We start from the raw sequence: 27,927 nt of genomic DNA on the forward strand, positions 1-27,927 counted from the left end.
ACTTACGAATTATACCTTCTACATTCACATTCAAGCCATTAATGTATATAACAAACAATAAGGGTTTCAGCACCAATCCCTGTTGGTCATAGACTTCCAATCACAAAAGCAGCCATCCACCATCACCCTTTGCCTCCTAATAAGAAGCCAATTTAGATCCAATTTGCCAACTTGCCCTGGATCCCATGGGCTCTAAACATTTAGATCAGCCATCCATATGGGACCATATGGTGTAGTAGTGCCACTACACCACCACCTCCCCAACTATTCTACTTTGCAGTAAAGCAAAGAATTAATGTTAATATTGTTCCATGGATATAATAATAATCCATATTTACTAATTCAATGAACTACAATATATCAATACAATCAATGTGTGAATTTTTACAGATGCATCATAAAAAGCATCCTTTCCAGGTGTATCACAGCTTGGTATGGCTCCTGCTCCGCCCAACACTGCAAGAAACTACAAAGGGGTGTGAATGTGGCCCAGTCCGTCACACAAACCAGTCTCCCATCCATTGACTCCGTCTACACTTCTCGCTGCCTCGGCACGGCAGCCAGCATAGTCAAGGACCCCACGCACCCCGGACGTTCTCTCTTCCACCTTCCTCCATTGGGAAAAAGATACAAAAGTCTGAGGTCACATACCAACCGACTCAAGAACAGCTTCTTCCCTGCTGCTGTCAGACTTTTGAATGGACTTACCTTGCATTAAGTTGACCTTTCTCTACACCCTAGCCATGACTGTAACACTACATTCTGCACCCTCTATTTTCCTTCTCCCCTATGTACTCTATGAATGGCATGCTTTGTACAGCACGCAAGAAACAATATTTTTCATTGTATGCTAATTAATGTGACAATAATAAATCAAATCAAACAAAAGATTTGAACACAGTAACAACAATTAGGCTGCATTAGTCAAAAAATTCTTCAGTATTTACAAGTTTTAAAATCTTTTCCTTTAGAGAAAAAGCCACTGCTGATCATGTTCACTTAAAAAGTTTATTTAAGTTGGCTTATATTAACACTGCAATTAATTTACTGTGAAAATCCCCTAGTTGCCACACAGCGCCTGTTCGGGTTACACTGAGGGAGAATTTAGGATGGCCAGTGCACCTAACCAGCACTTCTTTTGGACTGTGGGAGCAAACCGGAGCACCCGGAGGAAACCCACGCAGACACGGGGAGAACGTGCAGACTCCGCACAGACAGTGACCCAAGCCAGGAATCAAACCCGGGTCCCTGGCGCTGTGAGGCAGTGGTGCTAACCCACTGTGCCACCCTTGGATGGCCCATACTGAGGGAGAAAAGAAGTGGCATCAAGAATACTGTAATCAACGTGCTGAGAAAAAAAAAGATCTCCAGGAAATGCGCTGTATTTATGGTGACGCTGCAGTGAATGAGTCACCGACTCGTTATATCACTGGAGCCAGCAGGTGGAGCCAGGAAATAAGGGGCAAAGGCAGCAGAGAAAACGTGGAGTGTTTCTTTGGGTCCGGACTCTGGTTTAATCTGACAGATTTGGGGATTAAACGTGTGTTGGTTGAGGGGGTGGTGAGTGAGTGGTAGAGGGGGGGGGGGCGAGACAGGAAGGTTGTTCCTGTCTATGGAAACTGATTTTCCCATTGCCAGCAGCATCATGCCTTGCCAAAATGCCCAGCAGCAGCAGCAGCAACAGCTCAACAACTCCGAGCAGAGCCACTCGCCGCTGCCCAAGCAAGTGAGGTTCGCTGGCAGCGCGGAGCCCGAGCCCATCGCGGCGCAGCTTAAACTGCTGCCCATGAACGATCAGATCAGGGAGCTGCAGACCATCATCAGGGACAAGTAAGTGGAGGAGACAGGCAATGCCGGGGCTGGCCTTTCTCTCCCTGTGTGTGTGTGTAGTGTGTGTGCTTCAGGCCTCCTCTCAGTGGGGACAGGACAGGCTGCTGGAGGGAGAAGAGACTTTATAGCCCCCATACATCGCTGGCAGGAGGCCAGCCAGAAAGTCCTTGACAAATGTCTCTTCCTCATTGTTGCGCGGCTGGGGAGATCCACAATCATTTTATTGTCGCTGGAACAGGGGATATTATTATCCTGAATATAGAATCACCCTTCAGTGGTTGCTGGAAATCTCTCTTCCCCCATCCCATGCTTTGTAGACCTGCTTGTCCTTGCCAGTACTTTTGTCTTATTATTGCACCGTTTGCTGTTTTTGTGAGTATGTGTGTTCTTTTCTGTCTTGTGATGATTGACCGGTTAACTGTGTTTTCAGAGATCACACCTTTTATCAGGGTTTTTCCCCCCCTCCCTTTTGAATTCAGTACATGTGCAGCATTAGAGATCCATGCACTTATTTGGGTAGAATTATTTGATAAACACTTTGGATAAATGATACCCCCCTTTCCTCTGTATTTTACTTTGAAAAAAGTTTATTTATTAGTGTCACAAGTAGACTTACATTAACACCGCAATGAAGTTACTGCGAAGGTCTCCTAGTCGCCACACTTAAGTGCCTGTTCGGGTACACTGAGGAGGAATTTACCATGGCCAATGCACCTAACCAGCACGCATTTCGGACTGTGGGAGGAAACCGGAGCACCCGGAGGAAACCCACACAGACATGCGGAGAACATGCAGACTCCGCACAGTGTCCCAAGCCGGGAATCAAATCTGGGTCCCTGGCACTGTGGGGCAGCACCTAATGTGCCATCCAGAGCTCTGACGAAGGGTCAGCCAGACTCGAAACGTTGGCTCTATTCTCTCCCCACAGATGCTGTCAGACCCGCTAAGACTTTCCAGCATTTTCTGTTTATAAATTTAAAGTTATTTGGAGGTTAACTGTTTTTATTTTTGCTTATCTAAATCCAGGGGTATTTTGGTTTAAAAGTTGACCCCTGCTATCAGCCCAATATTTTATCTGAACCTAGCGGTAGTTCATAAGATAAAGGCAAAATGCTGTGGATGCTGGAATCTGAAACAAAAAATAATTGTTCACGTTTGAGTCATTTTGTTGGGAATGTCAGTGTTTTTGTGCACCCCTCTTTTTTTCCTTTGTCAGTTTTCTACTCTGCTGGAGGTGGTTGACTGGGCATCAAGAACCCTCCAATATCTCACCCAGAGGTGGACAGTCTTCATATTGCAAAGCCCAGGCATTGAGCCATTGTAGGTTATTCAGTAAAGTAAAAAGTTTATTTATTACTGTCACAAGTAGGCTTACATTAACACTGCGATGAAGTTACTGTGAAAACCCCCTAGTTGCCACACTCCAGTGCCTGTTTGGGTACACTGAGGGAGAATTTAGCATAGTCAGTGCACCTAACCAGCGTGTCTTTAGACTATGGGAGGAAACCAGAGCACCCGGAGGAAACCCACGCAGACACAGTGGCCCAAGCCAGGAATCGAATCCAGGTCCTTGGCGCTGTGAGGCAATAGTATTAACCACTGTGCCACCATGCCACTTAGTATTCCAGCAAAGGGTAGGAGAATGAGCAGCATAGCTGAGTTTGAAGCTGTTCTCAGGAGAGCTTCCTTGAGAGAGGTACAGTTCCAGCAGAGCTCAGTGGAGCTAGCAAACAAGAGCAAGAACCATGTGCTTCTTCTCCTTCATGTGCTGCCCACCACTAACAGCCATTCTAGTCCTGATTGAGATGGCTAACAATGCAGATCAGGAATGCAACCTGGGGCCTTCTGGTCGGCATGATTCAGTTACTTTATTATACCTGAGTTGTCAGGGAAACTGAATTGAATTGATTTATTATTGTCACATGTACTGGGACACAGTGAAAAGTATTGCTTCTTGCGAGCTGTTACAGACAAAACATACCGTTCGTAAAGTACATAGGAGAAGGAAAGGAGAGGGTGCAGAATATAGTGTTGCTATTGTGTAGATAAGATCAATTTAATATAAGGTAGGTCCATTCAAAAGTCTGATGGCAGCAGGGAAGAAGCTGTTCTTGAGTTGGCTGGTACGTATCAGGGAAACCCATTCTTACACTAGCTGTAAGCTGCGTCTAGACTAGAATTGCAGCATCAATACAAAATACAAAGGACTATTATTGTGGAATGTTTTGGGATGGTTATATACATTAAAGAAGCTAGAGAAATGCAAATTGTTATTGTTGTTATACCAGACCACAGTCTGACTCCCGTTCCCCCACCAATTTTTGGAATTCTATTGGAACAATTTTGTGAAGTTGAAATTACATGTGTTTAGTTTGAAGTCATTTTTTTTCAGCAGTTTTTTTGATAATGGATGGTTCAGGGTCTGAAGGAAATTTTATTAATCGAAAAAAGTCAAAATCATGATACTTTAGAATGGCATTCAGGCTTTCCAGAAAATTAATATTTGTTGGTGTAAAAAAAAATTTGAATCCTTTTCCTTTTTGGTGTAAATGACAATCAATAATCACTTTGATTGAAATTATCAACAGGGGGTTTCCCCAGGAGAAATACACACCAGGGGATGTGTGTGTTTGTGAAAAGTAAATGATGACCTGTTGTTGTCATTTACCCACTCTGTGGGTGAAATTGGCAAAGGGGAGAATGTGGATGCTGCCTCCAGTGGCCCCAATTCAGCAATAATGTGATGGCAAGAAGTAGATCATGGCCCATGAGGGAGAAGTATGATTTATCACGTGTGAGCCTAATAGTGGTAGAAGAGCGGAAACAAAAATAGTTCACTGGTGGTTTCCAGTGGCAGGATATACAGTTTCAGCACTCTGTTACCAAGAGTTGCAAATTCCCTCCATGCAAATTACCATACACCATTCTTTATTTTTTTTCTTTATTATAAGCGACTGCACAGCAAAAGTAGTCTGTTGACATGAAGCAGTCCGAGTTATTCTGAAGGTGTGATCTAGCATTGTACCAATGTTAGTTCTTTTATCCAATTTTCAATCCTAATATGCACAATTAAGTGATTGAAGTGGTTAGAAATAACAGCAACTTGCATTTATACAGTGCCTTTAATGCACTAAAAATGTTCCAAGGCACTTCAGGAGCATAACAAAAAGGGGAAGGCGATGGCCTGGTGGTATTATCGCTAGAGACTCAGCTAATGTTCTGGGGACCCGGGTTCGAATCCCACCACGGCAGATGGTGGAATTTGAATTCAATACAAAGAAAATCTGGAATTAAGAATCTATTGATGTCTATGAAACCATTGTCGATTGTCGGAAAAACCCATCTGATTCACTAATGTCCTTTAGGGAAGGAAATCTGCCGACCTTAGCTGGTCTGGTCTATATGTGACTCCAGAGCCACAGCAATGTGGTTGACTCCCAACTGGCCTCAGGCAACTAGGGATGGGCAATGAATGCTGGCCCAGCCAGCAACACCCATGTCCATGAATTAATAAAAAAACCCAGAAAATGCTGGAAAATCTCAGCAGATCTGACAGCATCTGTGGAGAGATGCACAGCTCTGACAAACGGTCATCCAGACTCGAAACGTTGGCTCTATTCTCTCTCCACAGATGCTGTAAGACCTGCTGAGATTTTCCAGCATTTGCTGTTTTTGTTTCAGATTCCAACATTCGCAGTATTTTGCCTTTACTTTAGGAGTGTAATCAGTCAAATTTAACACCATGCCACCTAAGCAGATGGTAGGTAAAAACTTAGCCAAAGACAAGGTTTAAATGAGTGACTCAAAGTGGGAGAGAAAGATAGAGGGATAGATAGAAAGATAGCGAAAGATAGAAAGAACTTGAGGGAGGGAATTCCAGATGTTGGGTCCTAGACTGCTGAAAGCACAGCTGCTAGTGGTGGAGTGATAAAAATCAGGAATGTTCATAGGCCAGATTTGAAGAATTACAGAAAGCTCCTGGAGTTGTAGGGTTGGAGGAGGTGACAGAGATAGGGAACAGTGAGGCCATTGTGATTTAAACAAAATAATGGCTTTATTATCTTTTTCATGACCACTGAATGTTTCAAGGCACTTCATAGCCAATGAAGTACTTTTTCAAGTGTAGTCATAGTAAACATAATGATTAGAATTGAGGCTTTTCTGGACCAGGGGTGAGAGAAGAATGACTTGTTGCAAGTTAGGATACGGCCACTAGAGTTTTGGATGAACTCAAGCTGATGAAGGCTGACTAGGACACCATTGAATAGTCGAGTCTGGAGGTAACAAAGGCATGTACAAGGTTTTCAGCAGCCCACAAGCTGAGGCAAGTATGTTACCAAGGTGCACGTAGATGGCACGGTGGTTAGCACTGGAACCCGGGTTTGATTCCCGGCTTGGGTCATTGTCTATGCGGAGTCTGCACATTTTCCCCATGGCTGTGTGGGTTTCCTCTCAGTGCTCCAGTTTCCTCCCACAGTCCAAAATACTTGCTGGTTAGGTGCATTGGCCATGCTAAATTCTCCCTCGGTGTACCCGGACAGGCGCTGGAGTGTGATGACTAGGGGATTTTCACAGTAACTTCATTGCAGTGTTAATGTAAGCCTACTTGTGACACTAACAAAAAAAAGGCAGTCTTAGTGACGGCAAGGATATGGTGTAGGAAGCTCAATTCTTGGTCAAATAGGATGGCGAGCTTGCGAACAGTCTAGCTTATCCTTAGACAATTGCCAGAGAGGGGGATGGAGTCACTGGCTAGGGACTGGAGTTTGGGGTGGTGACTGAAACATTGGAAATTAAGACCATAATATTACAGGAATCATGGTGATGTGCTGATCAGGAGTATCACAAGTTCCATGCTAACAGTTTCTGGAATTGACAGTCATGTGGATGGTGAATTCACTGATTATCTGTAATAACTCGTGAACAGGGATATTCTTTTTTGAAGGACAGCCAACATCTGTCAAGGGAGGGAGGTGATGGCCTCGTGGCATTATCACTAGACTATTCATAGAATCCCTACAGTGCAGAAGGAGGCCATTTGGCCCATCGAGTCTGCACCGACAACAATCCCACCCCAGGCCCTATCCCCACAACCCCACAGATTTACCCTGCTAATCCCTCTAACCTACACATCCTGGGACACAATGGGCAATTTAGCATGGCCAATCAACCTAACCCACACGTCTTTGGACTGTGGGAGGAAACTGGAGCACCCAGAGGAAACTCAGACAGACACGGGGAGAACATGCAAACTCCACACAGACAGTGACCCAAGCCAGGAATTGAACCCAGGTCCCTGGAGCTGTGAGGCAGCAGTGCTAACCACTGTACCAGCATTAATCTAGATACTAAGCTAATGTTCTGGGGACCCGGGTTCAAATCCTGTCATGGCAGGTGGTGGAGTTTGAATTCATTAAAAAATATCTGGAATTAGGAATCTACTAATATCCATGTCCCACAAATGAATAAAAAAAAAGAGAAGAGGGAGGTAACTGAGGCTTTGGTAATGTATCCTGGGGTGGCACGGTGACACAGTGGTTAGCACTGCTGCCTCACAGTGCCAGGAACCCGGGTTCAATTCCGGCCTCGGATCACTGTCTGTGTGGAGTTTGCACATTCTCTCCATGTCTGCGTGGGTTTCCTCCGGGTGCTCTGGTTTCCTCCCACAGTCCAAAGATGTGCGGGTTAGGTGGATTGGCCATGCTAAATTGCCCCTTAGTGTTAGGGGGACTAACTAGTGTAAATGTATGGGGTTATGGGGATAGGGCCTGGGTGGGATTGTGTTCGGTGCAGACTCGATGGTCTGAATGGCCTCCTTCTGCACTGTGGGATTCTATGATTCGATCCTTCCTTGGAATATGGTCTGTGGAATGACACATATACAAAAGGTTAATAGTCAATATTTCTCTCTACAGATAATTGTAAGGTTTTCTAAGTATTTTCAGATTTTCTATTTTATAAATCAGATTTTTAGTATTTGCAATTTATTTTCCTTTTGACATTTTAATTCGTCATTCCGGATGATAGGAACTCTCCGAGCCAAGGTGCTGTAAACTCAGCCAGTTTTATTTTCTGTTCTAACTTTCATTACTGCATTAGAATTAGAGTATGAAGTCATTAAAGATCATTATAAATGCAGCATTTATTAATGACAACCAGGCCTATATATAAGTAATTACATGTTCAAAACATTTACTGATCATATCTTAATGCTGTGACTAGGATTTCAGTAAAGTGTAATGGTGGTTGTGTAAGATACTTACACCCATTTTGAAGTTGAAAACACGTTGGTGTAATAAATTTAGGTTTTCGCTTCCAAATTTGTGTTGTGTCTGGAAAGGAAAGGCAGTGTTTGTTCAGTGTAACACTGGATTAGAGTGCTTGTAGTTACAAATCTATCATTGGTGTCGGTAGTGTTGGAAGAAAATTGAATGATAAATTAGATGTTTTACACAAGGAGCATTGTAATAACTCAGGAAGCTTGACTGGAAAGGAACATAGTTTATTTACAGAACGCAATGTAAAACCATTACCGGGTGTACACACACTAGTCCCTGCCATTCTTTTGAGTTAAACCAATTAAACTAAATTAAATGAACTGAGGGACAAAGCAAGAAGGGCAGCCCCTGAACGCAGAACCGCCCGAAACAAAAATAAAGTACAACTGAAACTTAAAACATCAAACCAAAAGGGGCCAATAACTTCAACCCTGGCGATGTCCAACAGGCATGGAAGGCCTCGATGGTTTCCGTGGATACCGCATGCTCCTTCTCCAGTGACACCCAGCCGCGAATGTAGCCGCAGTAGAGGGGCAGACAGTCCAGTCGGACAACCCCGCCCTCTGTCACCCGCTGCCTGGACCTGTTGATGGCAAATTTGGCCAGGCTGAGGAACAGGTTCCCGAGGAGGTTCTCCGCCTTTCCAACCCCTCCGCACCAGGTGCCCATAGATCAGGAGTGTGGGGCTGAAGTGCAAACAAAATAGTAACAAAAAGATTTTTTAAATAACTGAAAAGGGAGCGCAGCCTAAAACCCTCTTTATAAACATGGTCAACGGACTCCACAAGATCGCAAAAAGGGCAGATTTCTTTGAAGTTGGTGAACCGATGTAACCTGCGTTTGTGTGGGACTGCTGTATGCAGCACCCTCCACCCGAGATCCCCGATGTTAAAGGGGAAAACCCCTCCGTAGAGAGACCTCCATTGAGGATCTCTGCTGCCAAGGGTGAGGGCACGGAAGTGGAAGGTGTGCAGCAGCTGCCCATACAGGAAATGCCTCCGTGCAGTGGCAAAGGGCACGGAGGGCATTTACATGAGGCGGCTCAGACTGTGGGGCTCCAGACCGTGGGGGAGGGGTTCGGGGCTTGGGGTACGCTCAGAGGGGATTGCACCACACAGCTGTGCCTCCTGGAGACCATGAGTGACGTCGAGTCCAAGCACGACCATTTTGCAGTCATGGATGGCACTCGACGTGGTCTGGACACTCACTGCCATGCACTGAGCCAACTTATGGGGTGGCATCCAGCCCACACCTCTGCCACCCATCACGTCCTTGACCCTGGGCACCCCAGCATCCACAGCCCGTCTCTCTGCCAGCCACCTGAAATGGTGTTGATGGTGGGGCCAACAAGGTAGCCATCCCGTCAGAATTAAGGGTTAGCTGACTCATGTAGGCTCCACCTCGCCACTGCAATCGCCACACGGCTGGGCTTCCTGCAGGAGGAACACCACATACTTCCCGACCAGGAGGACTGAGAAGTTCTGGAACCTGTGTTGTGCCTCTCTGCTGCCGCTGATGTTGAGGCTGTGGCTATGGACACCTTCTTGTCAAAAGTATTGTGCTATTGTCATCAACACTTTGGGTGCGATTTTCCCAAAATAAATCTAAGTGCACAATGGATGGGAAAACGGGAGGTTTTCCTGCCCGTTTTCTGGGTGAGTTGAGTTGAAATGAATTTACGGAACTCTGTGCAATAATTTGATTTGATTTATTATTGTCACGTGTATTAACATACAGTGAAAAGTATTATTTCTTGCGCGCTATACAGACAAAGCGTACCGTTCATAGAGAAGGAAAGGAGAGGGTGCAGAATGTAGTGTTACAGTCATAGCTAGGGTGTAGAGAAAAATCAATTTAATGCAAGGTAAGTCCATTCAAAAGTCTGACGGCAGCAGGGAAGAAGCTGTTCTTGAGTCGGTTGGTACGTGACCTCAGACTTTTGTATCTTTTTCCCGACGGAAGAAGGTGGAAGAGAGAATGTCTGGGGTGCGTGGGGTCCTTAATTATGCTGGCTGCTTTGCCGAGGCAGCGGGAAGTGGAGACAGGGGGCCCGATTTTACCATTTGGAGTCTAAGGGCTAGATCCGGGCGTAATGCAGATCTGAGCCCGGATTCCTCTTTGCAGCGCGCCCATACGCTTTTTGCCGGCTCTGGTCCAATCCGTGCATGCGCAGTTCGAAAAAAAATCTGAAGCAGCGCGCCCAGGCGGGAAAGAAAAAAAAAAGCGGAAAAGTGGACAAGTCAACCTGCTACCTACTGATGCCTGCCTCATTCAAACCCACTGCCGGCTTCACATTCCTCCTATCAAACCCTGATTGACTAAAATCATTTTTAAAACATATATCTTTACTGGGCTTTTCTTCTTGGTTAAAGTTGTTTCTTTTATTTTTTAAAAAATAAAGACATTTTTAATAAAAACGAGCTCTGATCACCAGATCTACAAAGTAAAAGTGAGGAAGCAAAGATAACTCGGAAGGAGCCCTCTGGGGTAGTTGGTTTGAGACAAAACCAAGGGGATGGGAAAACAGAACAGTATTAAACCCTCAGAGATAAGCTTGAAATAATCCACCTGTTGAGAATTTCCTCGGGTGGTTGGAGCTATTACAAAGGGGCATAACTATAGGGTTCGTGGTGGGAGATACAGGAAGGATATCAGAGGTAGGTTCTTTACGCAGAGAGTGGTTGGGGTGTGGAATGGACTGCCTGCAGTGATAGTGGAGTCAGACACTTTAGGAACATTTAAGCGGTTATTGGATAGGCACATGGAGCACACCAGGATGATAGGGAGTGGGATAGCTTGATCTTGGTTTCAGATAAAGCTCGGCACAACATCGTGGGCCGAAGGGCCTGTTCTGTGCTGTACTGTTCTATGTTCTATGTTCCCAATTCCACAATTGTATGATACCATCGAGAGTTCTGGCTTGGAGTATTGTCTGATATCGTCAGTTAAAATTATCATTAACTCTTAGAACCACAGGCACTAAAAGTACAGACAGAGAACATTTTCCCCATCCTGTCCGCCAGTTATTTGCTAAACCAATCCAAAATTAACCTCACTGCACTGCTTCCAATGGTGTTCCTTCTACTCCCGAGCTGCCTCCACGGTGCGTCACCTGTACCTGTGGGGTGGCGTTGGAGTTGGCGCCATGACCAAGATTTACGGCGGACGCCAGCGGAACGGTGTGAAGCCCGGTCACTTTAGCCGTGGCTCCAAGTCTGTGGCCAGGAAGGTGCTGCAGGCTCTCAAAGGACTGAAGTTGGTCGAGAAGGATGGTGGAGGGAGACCAGCGATCGAGGCAGGTTGGGGGTGTGGTCTGCTGAGGGGGGCCTGCCTCCCAGGGGGGTCTGATCCCGGGGGTGTCAGCAGGGGGTGGGGTGCTCTGCCGGGGGGTTTGCCTCCCATCGGGGGGGATCTGCCTCCAGGGGAAGGGGGTTGGTCTGCTGGGGTGGTTAGCGGGGGGGTCTGCCAGAGTGAGGGGGGTGGAGGGATTGCCACTGCTGGGGGGCGTGGGCTGGATATCGGGGCGCTCTGAGAAGGATGGTGGCCGCAGACTGACTTCACAAGGGCAGAGAGAGCTTCGGAGGTTCCCCTGCAGAATAGAAATCCGCTTCGGATTTTTATTTTGCAGGTTGCTTACAGCACGGATCCGGAACGGACCAGAAGACGGTAAAGTGGGATTTGGCGGTAGAGTTGGGCGCGCGGTTCATTAAATCGATTTAAATGCATGCTAATGCATTTAAATTGTCGGGCCGCCCGATTCGGGCGCGCACTGGATCTGTGCCCGAATCGGGTGTCGGTAAAGTCGCGATTTGCTCGGATTCGGGTGCAGATCACGTTAAAGGCCCGACGCCCGAATTTACCGCGATTTCGCGCCCGAAAACGGGTGCAAAGTGTTGGTAAAATCGGGCCCAGAGTCAATGGATGGGAGGCTGATTTGAGTGATGGATTGGGCTACATTCACAAACTTGTGTAGTTTTTTGCAGTCTTGGACAGAGCAGGAGCCATAACAAGCTGTGATGCAACCAGAAAGAATGCTTTCTATGGTGCATCTGTAAAAGTTGGTGAGAGTCTTGGTTGACATGCCAAATTAGAAGTTTAAAGTTTAGTAGTGTCACAAGTAGGCTTACATTAACACTGCAATGAAGTTACTGTGAAAATTCCCAAGTTGCCACACTCCGACGCCTGTTCAGGAACACTGAGGGAGAATTTATCACAGCCAATGCACCTAACCAGTACGTCTTTCAGACTGTGGAAGGAAACGGGAGCACCCGGGGGAAGCCCCACGCAAACACGGGGAGAACATGAAGATTCCACACAGACGGTGACCCAAGCCGGGAATGGTACCCGGGTCCCTGGCGCTGTGAGGCTGTAGTGCTAACACTGTTACCGTGCCAGTGCTTCATAATAAGGTGCCAGCCTTGAGCCTCTGAGCCAGAAGTCATGGACTTAAGTCCCACTCCAGAGGCCTGAAGACATAATCTCGGCTGACACATCAATACAGAACAGCAAGTGTGCAGCACTGTCAGAAGCGTCATCTTTCAGATGAGATGTCAAATCCAAGCCATCTTGGATCCCACGGCTTTAGAAGGGCAGTGGATTTTGAGGAGCATCATAAGGAATGTTAGAGAGACGGAGAGATTTAGGTTGGGAATTCCACAATTGCAGACATTCGTGCAACATGGGCAGGTATCTCAGGTCACCTCTGCACACTCTCAACAAGGAATGGTGTCTGACCCAGAAGATCGGAGCAAAAATTAACTTAACGAAAACCATTACTAGGACTAATAAATTGAAAGTCTCTCCTATGTGGCTGTTAACTCACTTCCTGAGTGGCGTGAATGCACAATTCTTAACTTTCTCTAATTCGGAACTAGTTGGTAGTTCTACATCAGAGAAGACGTGGAGTAGCTGCAGTGAGAAATGGTAACATTGACATTGGCACAATGGGGAGTTGTAAGGTTGGAGATGAAGCACATTGCTGGGGCAGAGTGGAAAGTGACTTCACTCTCCAGTCGACCATGCTGTCCTGTGGATACTTAAGAAAAAAAGTGGTGTTTGCTACCAAATAAACCTGTTGGACTTTAACCTGGTGCTGTTAGACTCCTTACTGTGTTTACCCCAGTCCAACGCCAGCTTCTCCACATCGATACTTCACTTTGACAGGGCTGCCAAAATGGGACAGTATTCCATTTCCTTACCCTAATAGCCTTCACTTTGATGAGCTCAAATACCTGAAATTTTGAATGTTTTTATCCATTACTAAATAGCCTTTCCTTTATTTTCTCCCCCCCTCCCCCAGAACAACAAGCAGAGGGGACTTTGTATTCTGTGCTGATCGCTTGGTGAGTAGCTACAACAAACCTGTCATTATTTGTGTTTTTAATTTGGTAAACCATCAAACTTCCTCCTCGGTCAAGGTTCCCCCAAGAAAGGAAAGGCCATAGAATCCCTACAGTGCAGAAGGAGGCCATTCGGCCCATCGCGTCTGCACCGATCACAATCCCACCCAGGCCCTATCCCCACAACCCCATACATTTACCCTAGCTAGTCTCCCTGATACTAAGGAGTAATTGAGCATGGCCAATCCACCTAACCCGCACATCTTTGCACTGTGGGAGGAAACCAGAGCACCCGGAGGAAACCCACGCAGACACAGGGAGAACATATAAACTCCACACAGACAGTGACCCAAGCCGGGAATCAAACCCGGATCCCTGGCGCTGTGAGGTAGCAGTGCTAACTACCGCGCCACGGGAAAGTTGAGGAGGAGGACTTTGGTGGGGTTTACTAGAATGATGTTATAATATTTCAAAGGGTAACCAGCCTTTAAAGAAATAAGAATGGTACTTCTGTTTGACTCAGTAATCTTTGAGAGAAGAAATGGATGTTGTTGCTTAATTTATATTTATTACGCAGTGAAAGGGTAATATTTTCTACATTTGTGATACATATGTACAACTCAAACTCATTCCTTCAACTGGGAATATTATGTTACAGATCAGACTAGTTGTCGAAGAAGGATTGAACCAGCTACCGTACACTGAATGTACAGTCACAACCCCTACAGGTTAGATATACAGCATGGAACAGAGATGCTGCAGTAATCTGGTTGCTTCACTACTGTGCCTGTCACACAATAGAAATAACAAATGTTTTGTTGCGTAGATGCCATTTCGGAAGCTGCAGATTAAAAGGGATTTTTTTTGCCTTAATAATAAGCAATTAGATGGCCCTCTGTTGGTACAAGGTTTGTTGCTTTGCCAGATACTGACCAAAAACCTCGAAGAGCACCACAATCATTACCTTCTTGGCAATCAAAGGGGTTATCTTGACGGTGATGGTGTATATATCGGGTGTTATTGAATCAGCCGCCTGGTATATATATCTCTCTTGATTTTTCTTTCCACAGCAGTCGGCAGAGATGTAAATAGGCATCTGATCTGATATTGTTGGTCCTGCATCGTGCATCGTCACTTAAAGTCAGAATGACCCCCCCTCCCCTCCCCCCACCCCACCCCCCCAGTCGTTTGAAAGGATCACAGCAGACGGATATAGGGCGGATCTCAGAGTCTTAGAGCTAAGAAGTGAAAAACGGCCATCTTCCCCCTCTCAGTTGTCCCCCTTGTTTGCAGCAAGGCTCCAGGCTCCAGAAATGGAAAGAACAACAGGATACATTTCCTGAGTTCATAATGGAGCGGGATGCCTTCCCCATTGTTAGCACATATGGAAAAATCTTGAGGCACATTGCTTGCGATTTTCCATTCATTGTGGTTGAATTTTCAGGTATGTAATGGTGGCAAGTGAGCTACCTTGCCAAGGTGTTGATTTGGACAATTTAGAGGTTAGCTCTTTGAAGGAGTGGCCACGGCACTTTTTCGGGGAGGGTTGGGGAGAAATAATGTTGCCTGTTCTGCAAACCTATGTCAGCCACTCAGTGATGTTGGTGTGATGGGCAGTAGTATCATTTCCATTCCATTTCTATCGAGACCATGAAAAAGATCTTCAGTTCGATTTCCTTTGATTTCTCAGTTAATTTCTGCTGATGGTTGAAAACCACTTTTGTTTAAGTTAAGAATGGATATCACAGATTTTTACGGGAGTTGGTGAGTCTGTAGTTGGCAGCAAAATCAGCAGATGAAAGAATCATAGAATCCCTACAGTGCAGAAGAAGGCCATTCAGCCCATCGAGTCTGCACCGACAACAATCCCACCCAAGCCCTATCCCCGTAACCCCACATATTTACCCTGTTAATCCCCCTGACACTAAGGGGCAATTTAGATGGCCAATCCACCTAACCTGCACATCTTTGGACTGCGGGAGGAAACTGGAGCACCCAGAAGAAACCCACGCAAACACAGGGAGAATGTGCAAACTCCACACAGACAGTGACCCGAGGCCAGAATTGAACCCAGGTCCCTGGTGCTGTGAGGCAGCAGTGCTAATCACTGTGCCACCATGACACCCCCGGCATTAAATGAAGATACTTAGCAGTGTCCTGTGAGCTCCCTTACTCGCAGATTTGATTTGATTTGATTTATTATTGTCACATGTATTAACATACAGTAAAAAATATTGTTTCTTGCACATCATACAGACAAAGCATACCGTTCATAGAGAAGGAAACAAGACAGTGCAGAATGTAATGTTACAGTCATAGCTAGGGTGTAGAGAAAGATCAATTTAATGCGAGGTAGATCCATCCAAAAGTCTGATGGCAGCAGGGAAGAAGCTGTTCTTGAGTCGGTTGGTACGTGACCTCAGACTTTTGTATCATTTTCCCGATGGAAGAAGGTGGAAGAGAGAATGATGATAGTAAGAGAGAGATGATACCAAATTAAGAGGAATCATTGATAGCGAAGAAGGTTATCAGAAATTACAGAGGGAACTTGATCTGTTAGGGAAGTGGGCCGAGGATTGGCAAATGAATTTCAATACAGATAACTGTGAGGTGTTGCATTTTGGAAAGTCAAACCAGGGTAGGACCTATACAGTGAATGGTAGGGCCCTGGGGAGTGTTGAGGAATAGAGGGACCTAGGAGTCCAAGTACATAGTTCGTTGGAAGCACCATCACAGGTAGACGGTGGTGAAGAAGGCCTTCAACAGTCAGGCATTGAGTATAGGAGTTGGAACATTATGTTACAGTTGTATAAGTCATTGGTGAGGCCACAGTTGGAGTATTGTGTACAGTTTTGGTCACCCTGTTTTAGGAAAGATATTGATAACATGGAAAGAGTGCAAAGAACTTCATGCAGAGTGTGGTGCGCATATGGAATGAGCTGCCAGACAAAGTGGTTGAGACAGGTATAATAGCAACATTTAAAAAGCATTTGGATAAGTACATGGATGGGAAAGGATTAGAGGGATATGGGCCAAACGTGCGAAATTGGAACTAACTGGGAGAGCACCAGTGCAAAACTGGTTGGACTGGCATGGACTGGTTGGGCCGAAGGGCCTGTTTCCAAGCTGCATTGTTCTATGACTCTACTTATTGCCTTCATCCAATGAGTTGCTGATGCTCACAGACCCTGTGGAGGTGGAACTATTGGCCTCAGTAATTGCAGGTTAGGCAGGGAAAGATCATGCAAAGTTCCTGCTGCTGATTGGTTCTGGAAGTGTATATGTTGTGTGGTTAATATTGGCTGAGGGTAGGGTTGGGGAGGGTGTCCCCAGAACTGTATAGAAGCGGCCTGCTCGCACACACTTACGCTTGACTGAGATACAGGAAACTGTCTACGAATACCTTATTAAAAATGACTCCGGGAGGGGAAGGAATGCTGTGTCCAACAGCCAAGGTGGCAGCTGGGGACAGCTGCTGAACGAGGAAGAGGGGTGAAACATTTGCCATTCCAATCGTTTGCCATCCGTCCTGCAGGCAGCAACAGAGTTAGTCGAAATGGCCCTCAGTGCACCTGCCACACTCAGATGGAATCATAGAATGGTTCCATGGGACTTTGACAATGCACAGAAGTGGTGCAGACATGGGGCGTGCACAGTCAAAGAGATGGGTGAGAATTAGAAGGAAAACAGAACACTGACAATCCTTGACAAAACCATGGGTGTTAGTTAATCGTGGATCCTTTTGAATTCTTTCTTTAGGAGGCTAGATGTGTAATCGCACTGACCCATTTTTATTTTTGAGCGAGACTAAGCCATTTAATCAAGAGGAAATGTAATCTATTGGCTGACTTGTCAGGGCTTAATACCGGCGAACATGGTAGAGATGTTTGAATGTTGGTCAGGCTTTATTCACAGCCAGATTGTTGACGCTGCTGTATCAGCAGAACAGACCCTGCAATGCAGTTATGGGCTTTTTTTTTTGTTTAGTATTGCAGCCTGGAAACCAAAGTGTGGACTGGTTACACAATATAAATGCAGTAATCAGGGCACACTGAACTCCACATTAATGTGTTACTGTGCAAGGGACGAGGCAAACACTTACCAATAGGGTGCTTTTATTGTCGTTTAAAGGGCAGGTACTCAGTGGAACAGTACTCAAATACAAAATACTCGTTCCCTTCAGAGACCCTGAATTTATTTTAACCACTGCATGTTAATTCAGAGGTTGAGAATGAAACGCTTGAGTGTTGCTTGGGCACAACTTGATTCCTAGTGTCCTGCTGAAAATAAGTAGAGGTCATTCTTTTTCATAGAACTATCGAAATCCTACAGTGCAAAAGGAGGCCATTTGGTCCATCAAGTCTGCACCAACTCTCCGAAAGAGCATCCAACCTATCCCTGTAACCCTACACATTTACCCCGCTAAGCCCCCTAACCTATACATCCTTGAATATTAAGGGCCAATTTAGCACGGCCAATCCACCTGATCTGCACACCTTTGGACTGTAGGAGGAAACCGGAGCATCCGGTGGAAACCCACGCAGACGCGGGGAGAACGTGCAGACTCCAAAGACAGTCGCCCACGGCTTTTCCTTTGAGGAACGGTTGCAAGTTGAAGGGGATTCATCCACTAAGATTGAAAGACATTTTATCAAAGTAATGAGTTGGGGACAGCTTTAAAAGGAGCCATCTTGAATTGGTTGACCCTCCTTGTGTGTTCTCATTGCAGAGAGTGGGTGGGTTAAGCAGGTTACAGTTTCCCCTCATGAGTCAGTCCCTCGAGGAAACCACTGCATGTTAATTCAGAGGTTGAGAATGAAGCACTTGAGTGTTGCTTGGGCACAACTTGATTCCTAGTGTCCTGCTGAAAATAAGCAGAGGTCAAGCAATGTGGTGTCTGTTTTGCCATTATGGATGGGATGAGGTGAGGTGCTCGAGGGGAGTGGGAGGAATTTAGACCACTAATGCTATGCTAACCTCAATTAATATTTAATTTTATACAGGCCATAAGTACGATGGAGTGAAGTTTGAGAAGGGAAACTGTGGCGTTAGTATTATGAGAAGTGGTAAGTCACCATTGGTTGAGTATTAAAGGTGTTTGCCATCCGTGACATGGTTTTATTTGTATTAATTAAGCTAGCCTAATGGAGATATTGAATATTTCGGTGCGTAACCTCAGAAGTGGAGGAGATGGCAGCCTCAAAAAGAGGCCAAATATGAATACCAAGCTCTCTATCCTGTTCCTCTCTGTTGTCTTTTGTAATTCCACTGCGATGCCCTGAACTATATATACAAAGACTTAGGGCGGGACTTTCTGAGCCCTCCGTTGTGTGTTTGGGAACAGCCGGAAAATACCAGCCATAGGGTGGCATCCCTGTCTACCACCCCCCCCCCCCCCCCCCCCCCCCCCCAGTGGTCGAGGTGGCTTGTTGTTGGCCACTCACGGGATCTCCACACAATGCATTGTTGCCACGGCGGGGTGGGGGAGAGGGGGTGGGGGGCTGGGCGGCCACTAGTACTGTACTCAAAGCTATATCTTCATCTTGTGTCATCTACCAGTGCATTTTACCTGCATTCAGATTCCCCAGAAAATTGATTCACACTTTCCCACGAGGGCAGGTGGTTCCTGAACTACTTTATTATTTACATAGCCTACCAAATACCCTCTGTTAGAAGTGGCTGAATATATTTAGGCTGGATAAGTTTATACAAATTCATGAGGTGTTTACAAATATCTACACTTCAGTTTGGGAGATTGTTATTGGAAGGAGCGTGTTAACAGTTACAATACAGAGATCTGGGAGTACAGGTCCACAGATCCTTAAAAGTGACAGAAGAGGTGGAAAAGGTGGTGAAGAAAGCATAAGGTATGCTTGCTTTCATCGGTTGGGGCAAAAGTTGGCAAATTATGTTACAGTTGTGTAAAACTTTGGTTAGACTACATTTGGAATACTGTGTCCAATTCTGGTCGCCGCACTACCAGAAGGACGTGGTGGCTTTGGAGAGAGTACAGAAAAGTTTAACCAGGATGTTGCTTGGTATGGAGGGTATCAGCTATGAGGAGAGATTGAATAAACTGGGATTGTTCTCCCTGGAAAGATGGAGGCCGAGGGGTGACCTGATAGAAGTTTATAAAATTATGAGAGGTCTGGATAGGGTGAACAATTAAAAGCTTTTTCCAAGGGCAGAAATGCCAATTACAAGGGGGCACAAGTTCAAGGTAAAGGGGGGAAAGGTTCAGTGGAGATGTTTTTTACACAGAGGGTGTGGGGGGGCCTGGAATGCACTGCCCAGTGAGGTGGTTGAGGCAGATACGTTAGCGACATTTAAGACTTATCTGGATAGACACATGAACAGACGGGGAATAGAGGGATACAGGCGGTTGGTCTAGGTAGGACAACTTGCTTGGTGGGCCGAAGGGCCTGTTCTAGTGCTGTACTGTTCTTGTCCTTTGTAATTAACCTGGCTGGCTGATGTGTGACTGTCTTTCAAAATGAATATTTCCACTTTTCTCCCTTGGGAGGAAGAAGTTGCTGATGCAGATTCATCTCCTTGCAGGCGAAGCAATGGAGCAAGGTTTGCGAGATTGCTGTCGATCGATACGCATCGGAAAAATCCTCATCCAAAGTGACGAAGAGACCCAGAAAGCAAAGGTGTACTATGCAAAATTCCCACCTGACATCTATCGCAGGAAAGTGCTTCTAATGTACCCCATACTGAGTAGGTACCACATGGTCTCATTTCTGTAGAAACCTGGGAATGGAAAGATGTAAAGCAGGATTCCTTATTGAGAGCACAAACCTTTGCACTGATTTAGAAAGTAATTGCATTTTGGCACATAGTTGGACATCGTACTGACAAATCATTCTCAGAGGCAAACTCCCAAGTTTGCACTACAATTCCATTTTCGAATTTGTATTCAAGAATTTGGAATCCTCGCCTACTCACTCAGGCGAGACTCCCTGCTGAGCCAAGGTTGACATCTTGATGTAACTTACTGCCAATGATGGATGGGGGGGCGGGGGGAAGTGGGGGGGGGGGGGGGGGTGGCGGATGGTGGATGGGAGAGAAAAAGTAATTTTGATAAACATAGAAACTAGAAGCAGGAGGAGGCCATTCAGCCCTTCGAGCCTGCTCCACCATTCATTTTGATCATGGCTGATCACCAAATTCTACATCCTGACCCCTCCCCACAATATCCCTTGATCCCTTTAGCCCCAAAAACTATGTCTTACTCCTTCTTGAAATCACAATGTTTTGGCCTCAACTACTTTCTGTGGTGATGAATTACACAGATTGGCCACTCTCTGGGTGAAGAAATTTCTCCTCACCTCAGTCTTAAAAAGTTAACCCATTATCCTCAATCTATGACCCCTAGTTCTGGACTCCCCCACCATCGGGAACATTCTTTAAGCATTTAAGTTTGGATCAGAAATTCTGATCTTCCCAAAAACCGGCCAAATTCAGATCTCATCCTTCACTCGAAACTTCCCAGTTATTTAGTGTGATAAACAGGTATCTGAGAGCAGCATGTGATGCTGAACTGTAGCTTCAGGTGACATGTGCATGGGCTACTTACACCTTCCCTGTCAGGGGGGGATGATGGGTAGCAGTGAAATCTGCAGGAGAGGCAACCACCAGCTATTCTAGAGATGACTGGTCATACTCTGTACAGCCACAGACATGTCAAACAATGCCAAGTGTCGTATAGATTGCAATCAAGAGTAAAGATCATTGTTTTTAGCTTGCAAAAGGACAGTCTGGTTTTGAGGCAAACTGTATGCTTGTTTTAAAGATTGGGTGTGGTAACTTAATGGTCAGTTTGCCGGACTAGCAATATAAAGAATGTGGGTTTATGACTTATCCAGCAGTGAATTTGAATTTAGTTTATATTAACAAAACAAAGTTAAAGTTTTGTTTATTCGTCACAAGTAAGGCTTACATTAACACTGCAATGAAGTTACTGTGAAATTCCCCGAGTCGCCACATTCCGGCGCCTATTCGGGTCAATGCACCTAACCTGCACGTCTTTCAGACTGTGGGGGGAAACCGGAACATCCGGAGGAAACCCACGCAGACACGGGGAGAACGTGCAGACTCCGCACTGACAGTGACCCAAGCCGGGAATCGAACCCGGGTCCCTGGCGCTGTGAGGCGGCAGTGCTAACCACTGCCGGAAATGGGCAAATAAAGAGCTGGTATCAGTATAAGTGGCCGGGAAGCTCTCGGATTATTGTAAAACCCCAGCTGTATCACAAAGTGAGTGTCCCCCCAACACCGCCCTGGATAATTGCAGATCCTCTATCTCCTCTGCAGGTACAGGCAACACCGTTATTGAAGCTGTGAAGGTTCTTATTGAACATGGAGTGCAGCCAAACCACATAATCTTACTCAGCCTTTTCTCAACTCCACATGGTAAGTGAGAGGTGTGAAAGTAGTTACAATGTGAGAGATTTTAACAGGCATTAGCCTCAGTTTGTCCTTTTTTTTTGATTGGATGGTATGACAGACAGGCATTTCCATTTCCTCTGATATCTATTCTGGATCCAGACAGTTGGTGCAAAAGGTGTCCCAAGCTGAAATTTTAATTTCACAATGTGAGTTAAATAACGCAATCTTTTTCAAACGCAGCAGTAACGGACCAGGGCTTGAGTGAAGCAGCACTCAGCAACGCCAAGTCTCCCTCTCAGATATTATTTGGGAGTTCCTACATTAGACCTGTGACATTCCTTAGAACCTTAAAAGGGCATAAAAGAAGGCAGCAATGGTGTCATATGCCAGATTATTCACCACTTAACCACCATGATGTCAGGAAGAAAATGACATCCGTGTCTGTGGATTGGTGGATGTGGAACCCATGGAACTTTCAGGCCTGGAAGACTCCAGCGTAGCTCTGGCTAAATGTTTAACTTCTTATAGAAGTGGGCCCATTGAGAGCAGGCCTTTATCCCTTTAGGCCAGTCATGCTGGGTTTACCTTCCCTGTGATCAACTACACCACCCTCCTCTCAAGCACCTTTGGGTGACACGGTGGCACAGTGGTTGGCACCGCTGCCTGACAGCGCCAGAGACCTGGATTCAATTCCCGGCTTGGGTCACTGTCTGTGTGGAGTTTGCACATTCTCCCCGTGTCTGTGGGTTTCCTCCGGGTGCTCCGGTTTCCTCCCACAGTCCAAAGATGTGCGGGTTAGGTTGATTGGCCAGGTTAAAAATTGCCCCTTAGAGTCCTGAGATGTGTAGATTAGTGGGATTAGCAGGTAAATATGTGGGGGTAGGGCCTGGGTGGGATTGTGGTCGGTGCAGACTCGATGGGCTGAATGGCCTCCTTCTGCACTGTAGGGTTTCTATGATTCTATGAACAGATACCGGAGTATGGCGACTAGGGGATTTTCACAGTCACTTCATTGCAGTGTTAACATATGCCAACTTGTGACACTAATAAATAAACTGATTCAACCCTTGTTTCCAGGCTTACCTATCCACTTGTTGCCACAGTATCTCTGACAATGGCTTATTTTCCCACTGTCACCTCAGCACTCACCCAAGGATTCATTCCTGATTCCCTTCCTCATTCACGTTAGTTCTTGGTGACATTATCTGACGGTATGGGGTCAATTCATAGAATTCATAGAAACCCTACAGTGCAGAAGGAGGCCATTCGGCCCATCGAGTCTGCACCGACCACAATCCCACCCAGGCCCTACCCCCACATATTTACCTGCTAATCCCTCTAACCTACGCATCTCAGGATTCTAAGGGGCAATTTTTTTTTTAACCTGGCCAATCAACCTAACCCACACATCTTTGGACTGTGGGAGGAAACCGGAGCACCCGGAGGAAACCCACGCAGACACGAGGAGAATGTGCAAACTCCACACAGACAGTGACCCGAGCCGGGAATCGATGACTTGTCAATGTCCCATGTTCACTCATCCATTGATTCTGTCTCATTAGATTGCTTGTCCGACATCCAGGTGCAGGTTTGAATGAGCTGTGATTTCCTGCATGGGAAATACTGCGAAGACCAAACGCATTGTATTCCATCCCTGCCACAAGCTGCATTCTCTTTTAGTCCATTCCCCACTCCAAACCATCACTTGGGCCCATCCAGACAGTTTGCAATCTCAGCATCCTAATTTGATCTTGAGTTTGGTTTTTGATCTCGTATCCTCTCTTAAGATATAAAGATATCGAGCAGATTTACGGCCTTGCTCAACCCGAGACCGGAAAAACCCTCCCGAGGTCAATGGACATTTCCATTATCCGCCCCTCGCCCGCTCCGATTCCATGGCGGACAGAGTGGTATGATATTGACGATCATATCCTTTCTCACCTTTGCACTTGATTACCGCAATGCTTTTCTGGTTGTTCTCCCATCTTGTGCTCTCTCTCCCTCTCTCTAAACTTCAACTTATCACGGTGGCACAGTGGTTAGCACTGCTGCCTCACAGCGCCAGGGACCCGGGTTCAATTCCTGGCTTGGGTCACTGTCTGTGTGGAGTTTGCACATTCTCCCCCATGTCTGCGTGGGTTTCCTCCCACAATCTGAAAAATGTGCTGGTCAGGTGGATTGGCCATACTAAATTAGTCAGCACGGATTTGTGAAGGGCAAATCGTGCCTCACAAATTTGATAGAATTTTTTGAGGAGGTAACTAGGTGTGTTGATGAAGGTAGGGCGGTTGATGTCATATACATGGATTTTAGTAAGGCGTTTGATAAGGTCCCCCATGGTCGGCTTATGATGAAAGTAAGGAGGTGTGGGATAGAGGGAAAGTTGGCCGATTGGATAGGTAACTGGCTGTCTGATCGAAGACAGAGGGTGGTGGTGGATGGAAAATTTTCGGACTGGAGGCAGGTTGCTAGCGGAGTGCCGCAGGGATCGGTGCTTGGTCCTCTGCTCTTTGTGATTTTTATTAATGACTTAGAGGAGGGGGTTGAAGGGTGGATCAGTAAATTTGCTGATGACACCAAGATTGGTGGAGTAGTGGATGAGGTGGAGGGGTGTTGTAGGCTGCAAAGAGACATAGATAGGATGCAAAGCTGGGCTGAAAAATGGCAAATGGAGTTTAACCCTGATAAATGTGAGGTGATTCATTTTGGTAGGACTAATTTAAATGTGGATTACAGGGTCAAAGGTAGGGTTCTGAAGACTGTGGAGGAACAGAGAGATCTTGGGGTCCATATCCACAGATCTCTAAAGGTTGCCACTCAAGTGGATAGAGCTGTGAAGAAGGCATATAGTGTGTTAGCTTTTATTAACAGGGGGTTGGAGTTTAAGAGCCGTGGGGTTATGCTGCAACTGTACAGGACCTTGGTGAGACCGCATTTGGAATATTGCGTGCAGTTCTGGTCACCTCACTATAAGAAGGATGTGGCAGCGCTGGAAAGAGTGCAGAGGAGATTTACCAGGATGCTGCCTGGTTTGGAGTGTCGGTCTAATGAGGAAAGGTTGAGGGAGCTGGGGCTGTTCTCTCTGGAGCGGAGGAGATTGAGGGGAGACTTAATAGAGGTTTATAAAATGATGAAGGGGATAGATCGAGTGAACGTTCAAAGACTATTTCCTCGGGTGGATGGAGCTATTACGAGGGGGCATAACTATAGGGTTCATGGTGGGAGATATAGGAAGGATATCAGAGGTAGGTTCTTCACGCAGAGAGTGGTTGGGGTGTGGAATGGACTGCCTGCAGTGATAGTGGAGTCAGACACTTTAGGAACATTTAAGCGGTTATTGGATAGGCACATGGAGCACACCAGGATAGAACATAGAACATAGAACATAGAAAGTCACAGCACAAACAGGCCCTTCGGCCCACAAGTTGCGCCGATCACATCCCCACCTCTAGGCCTATCTATAGCCCTCAATCCCATTAAATCCCATGTACTCATCCAGAAGTCTCTTAAAAGACCCCAACGAGTTTGCCTCCACCACCACCGACGTCAGCCGATTCCACTCACCCACCACCCTCTGAGTGAAAAACTTACCCCTGACATCCCCCCTGTACCTACCCCCCAGCACCTTAAACCTGTGTCCTCTCGTAGCAACCATTTCAGCCCTTGGAAATAGCCTCTGAGAGTCCACCCTATCCAGACCCCTCAACATCTTGTAAACCTCTATCAGGTCACCTCTCATCCTTCGTCTCTCCAGGGAGAAGAGACCAAGCTCCCTCAACCTATCCTCATAAGGCATGCCCCCCAATCCAGGCAACATCCTTGTAAATCTCCTCTGCACCCTTTCAATGGCTTCAACATCTTTCCTGTAATGAGGTGACCAGAACTGCGCGCAGTACTCCAAGTGGGGTCTAACCAGGGTCCTATAAAGCTGCAGCATTATCTCCCGACTCCTAAACTCAATCCCTCGATTAATGAAGGCTAGTACGCCATACGCCTTCTTGACCGCATCCTCCACCTGCGAGGCCGATTTAAGAGTCCTATGGACCCGGACCCCAAGGTCCTTCTGATCCTCTACACTGCTAAGAATGGTACCCTTCATTTTATACTGCTGCTCCATCCCATTGGATCTGCCAAAATGGATCACTACACACTTATCCGGGTTGAAGTCCATCTGCCACTTCTCCGCCCAGTCTTGCATTCTATCTATGTCTCGCTGCAACTTCTGACATCCCTCCAAACTATCCACAACACCACCTACCTTGGTGTCGTCAGCAAACTTACCAACCCATCCCTCCACTTCCTCATCCAGGTCATTTATGAAAATGACAAACAGCAAGGGTCCCAGAACAGATCCCTGGGGCACTCCACTGGTCACTGACCTCCATGCAGAGAAAGACCCCTCCACAGCCACTCTCTGCCTTCTGCAGGCAAGCCAGTTCTGGATCCACAAGGCAACAGCCCCTTGGATCCCATGCCCTCTCACTTTCTCAAGAAGTCTTGCATGGGGGACCTTATCGAACGCTTTGCTGAAGTCCATATAGACCACATCCACCGCTCTTCCTTCGTCAATGTGCTTGGTCACATTTTCAAAGAACTCAACCAGGCTCGTAAGGCACGACCTGCCCCTGACAAAGCCGTGCTGACTACTTTTGATCATACTAAACTTCTCTAGATGATCATAAATCCTGTCTCTCAGGATCCTCTCCATCAACTTACCAACCACTGAGGTTAGACTCACCGGTCGGTAATTTCCCGGGCTGTCCCTGTTCCCTTTCTTGAATATAGGGACCACATCCGCAATCCTCCAATCCTCCGGAACTCCGGTAGGGAGTGGGATAGCTTGATCTTGGTTTCAGATGAAGGTCGGCACAACATCGTGGGCCGAAGGGCCTGTTCTGTGCTGTACTGTTCTATGTTCTATGTTCTATGTAAATTCTCCTCAGTGTACCTGAACAGGCACCGGAGTGTGGCGACTAGGGGATTTTCATAATAACTTCAGTGTTAATGTAAGCCTACTTGTGACTAACAAATAAACTTTATAACTTTACTTTTTATCCTACTGCCTGCATCTTATCACACATCCAGTCAGAGTCACCCAGCACATCTGTCCTCACTGACTTAGATTGGGCCCTGACCTCCCAGTGCCTCAGCTTGTTTAATTTCTCCCTATGACTTGCCACTCCCCATCTCAGCAAACTATTCTATTTCTCCCAATCCAAACTCTTGTGTTTCTCCCTGACCCTTCACCCCAGCATTAACAGCCGTTGTCTGAGCCAACCCAACTCCACACTCTGGAATCTGACTCTTCCAACACAATTGAGGGATTCACCTGGCCAGTGGGTGCATCGGTTTTCAGCAGCCGAGGGTACGGATCATGCATATTGTTGGGGAAGTGTTGACTTTTCTGTTGTGATGACTTGTGTCCCTCCAGAATTGTAACACTGGGCTGGTTCTTTAAAGTGAATCACTGCAGACATTACAACCCAAACAAAGCACTAATATACAGAGGTTAGTTGTGCAAAGATATATTTAGTGTTCTTTATAGCGAATAGGACAGAGCAGATTTCTGTCCAACTTATGTGAAATTCAGCAATTCATTAACTTTTCTTCCACCCCCTTCAAAAGGTGCAAAATCTATTATAGAAGAATTTCCCGAGATCACAATTTTAGCGACAGAGGTCCATCCAGTGGCACCCACACACTTTGGACAGAAGTATTTCGGCACAGACTGAAGCTGGAATCCAAATGACATCTTTTGAGTGCATCGCCGCTTTGATAGATCAAGACTTAGTTCATCTTAGTAGGTGTGTCTTTCCTCCTGTCCCCAACCCTTTCCAGGAAGAGTGAGAATGTTAACCAGCTTAACGTAGACATCTGAGAGCGCGATCTAAACTATTTGCCTTACGTTCTTTTCTCCAGTTATTTTTTTTATAAAAGGAAGTCAGTTCTGAAAAGCACATTCCAGTTTCCATCACAATTGTTTGCGCTATGCTTGCATGCATCTTTAGCACTTAGTTATTTTAGTATATTTATTGTTTGTAATTAGAGGCAGTGCCTAATTGTAACTTGAAAGGACATTAAATTTGTTT

General features: G+C 46.1%; 1 protein-coding gene across 1 annotated transcript; it reads left to right on the forward strand.

Annotated features, from left to right (window-relative positions):
- The first annotated feature begins 1,431 nt into the window (after positions 1-1,431).
- Positions 1,432-27,927, forward strand: uprt (uracil phosphoribosyltransferase (FUR1) homolog (S. cerevisiae)). The gene is made up of 7 exons (XM_078210419.1): positions 1,432-1,830; positions 13,408-13,450; positions 14,106-14,175; positions 18,451-18,513; positions 20,006-20,167; positions 21,764-21,862; positions 27,464-27,927. Exons 1-7 carry the CDS (start codon positions 1,613-1,615, stop codon positions 27,568-27,570), a joined length of 762 nt encoding a protein of 253 aa, XP_078066545.1. The 5' UTR covers positions 1,432-1,612; the 3' UTR covers positions 27,571-27,927.

This window comes from Mustelus asterias, chromosome 4 (genome assembly GCF_964213995.1).
Source record: "Mustelus asterias chromosome 4, sMusAst1.hap1.1, whole genome shotgun sequence".
Taxonomy (NCBI): Eukaryota; Metazoa; Chordata; class Chondrichthyes; order Carcharhiniformes; family Triakidae; genus Mustelus; species Mustelus asterias.

Excerpts from the sequence above, each read along its gene's own strand:
- uprt (XM_078210419.1), top strand. The coding sequence starts at position 1,613 with ATGGAAACTGATTTTCCCATTGCCAGCAGCATCATGCCTTGCCAAAAT. Across the intron at positions 1,831-13,407 it reads CAGACCATCATCAGGGACAA|AACAACAAGCAGAGGGGACT; the intron begins GTAAGTGGAGGA and ends CCCCTCCCCCAG. Across the intron at positions 18,514-20,005 it reads CGTTAGTATTATGAGAAGTG|GCGAAGCAATGGAGCAAGGT; the intron begins GTAAGTCACCAT and ends ATCTCCTTGCAG.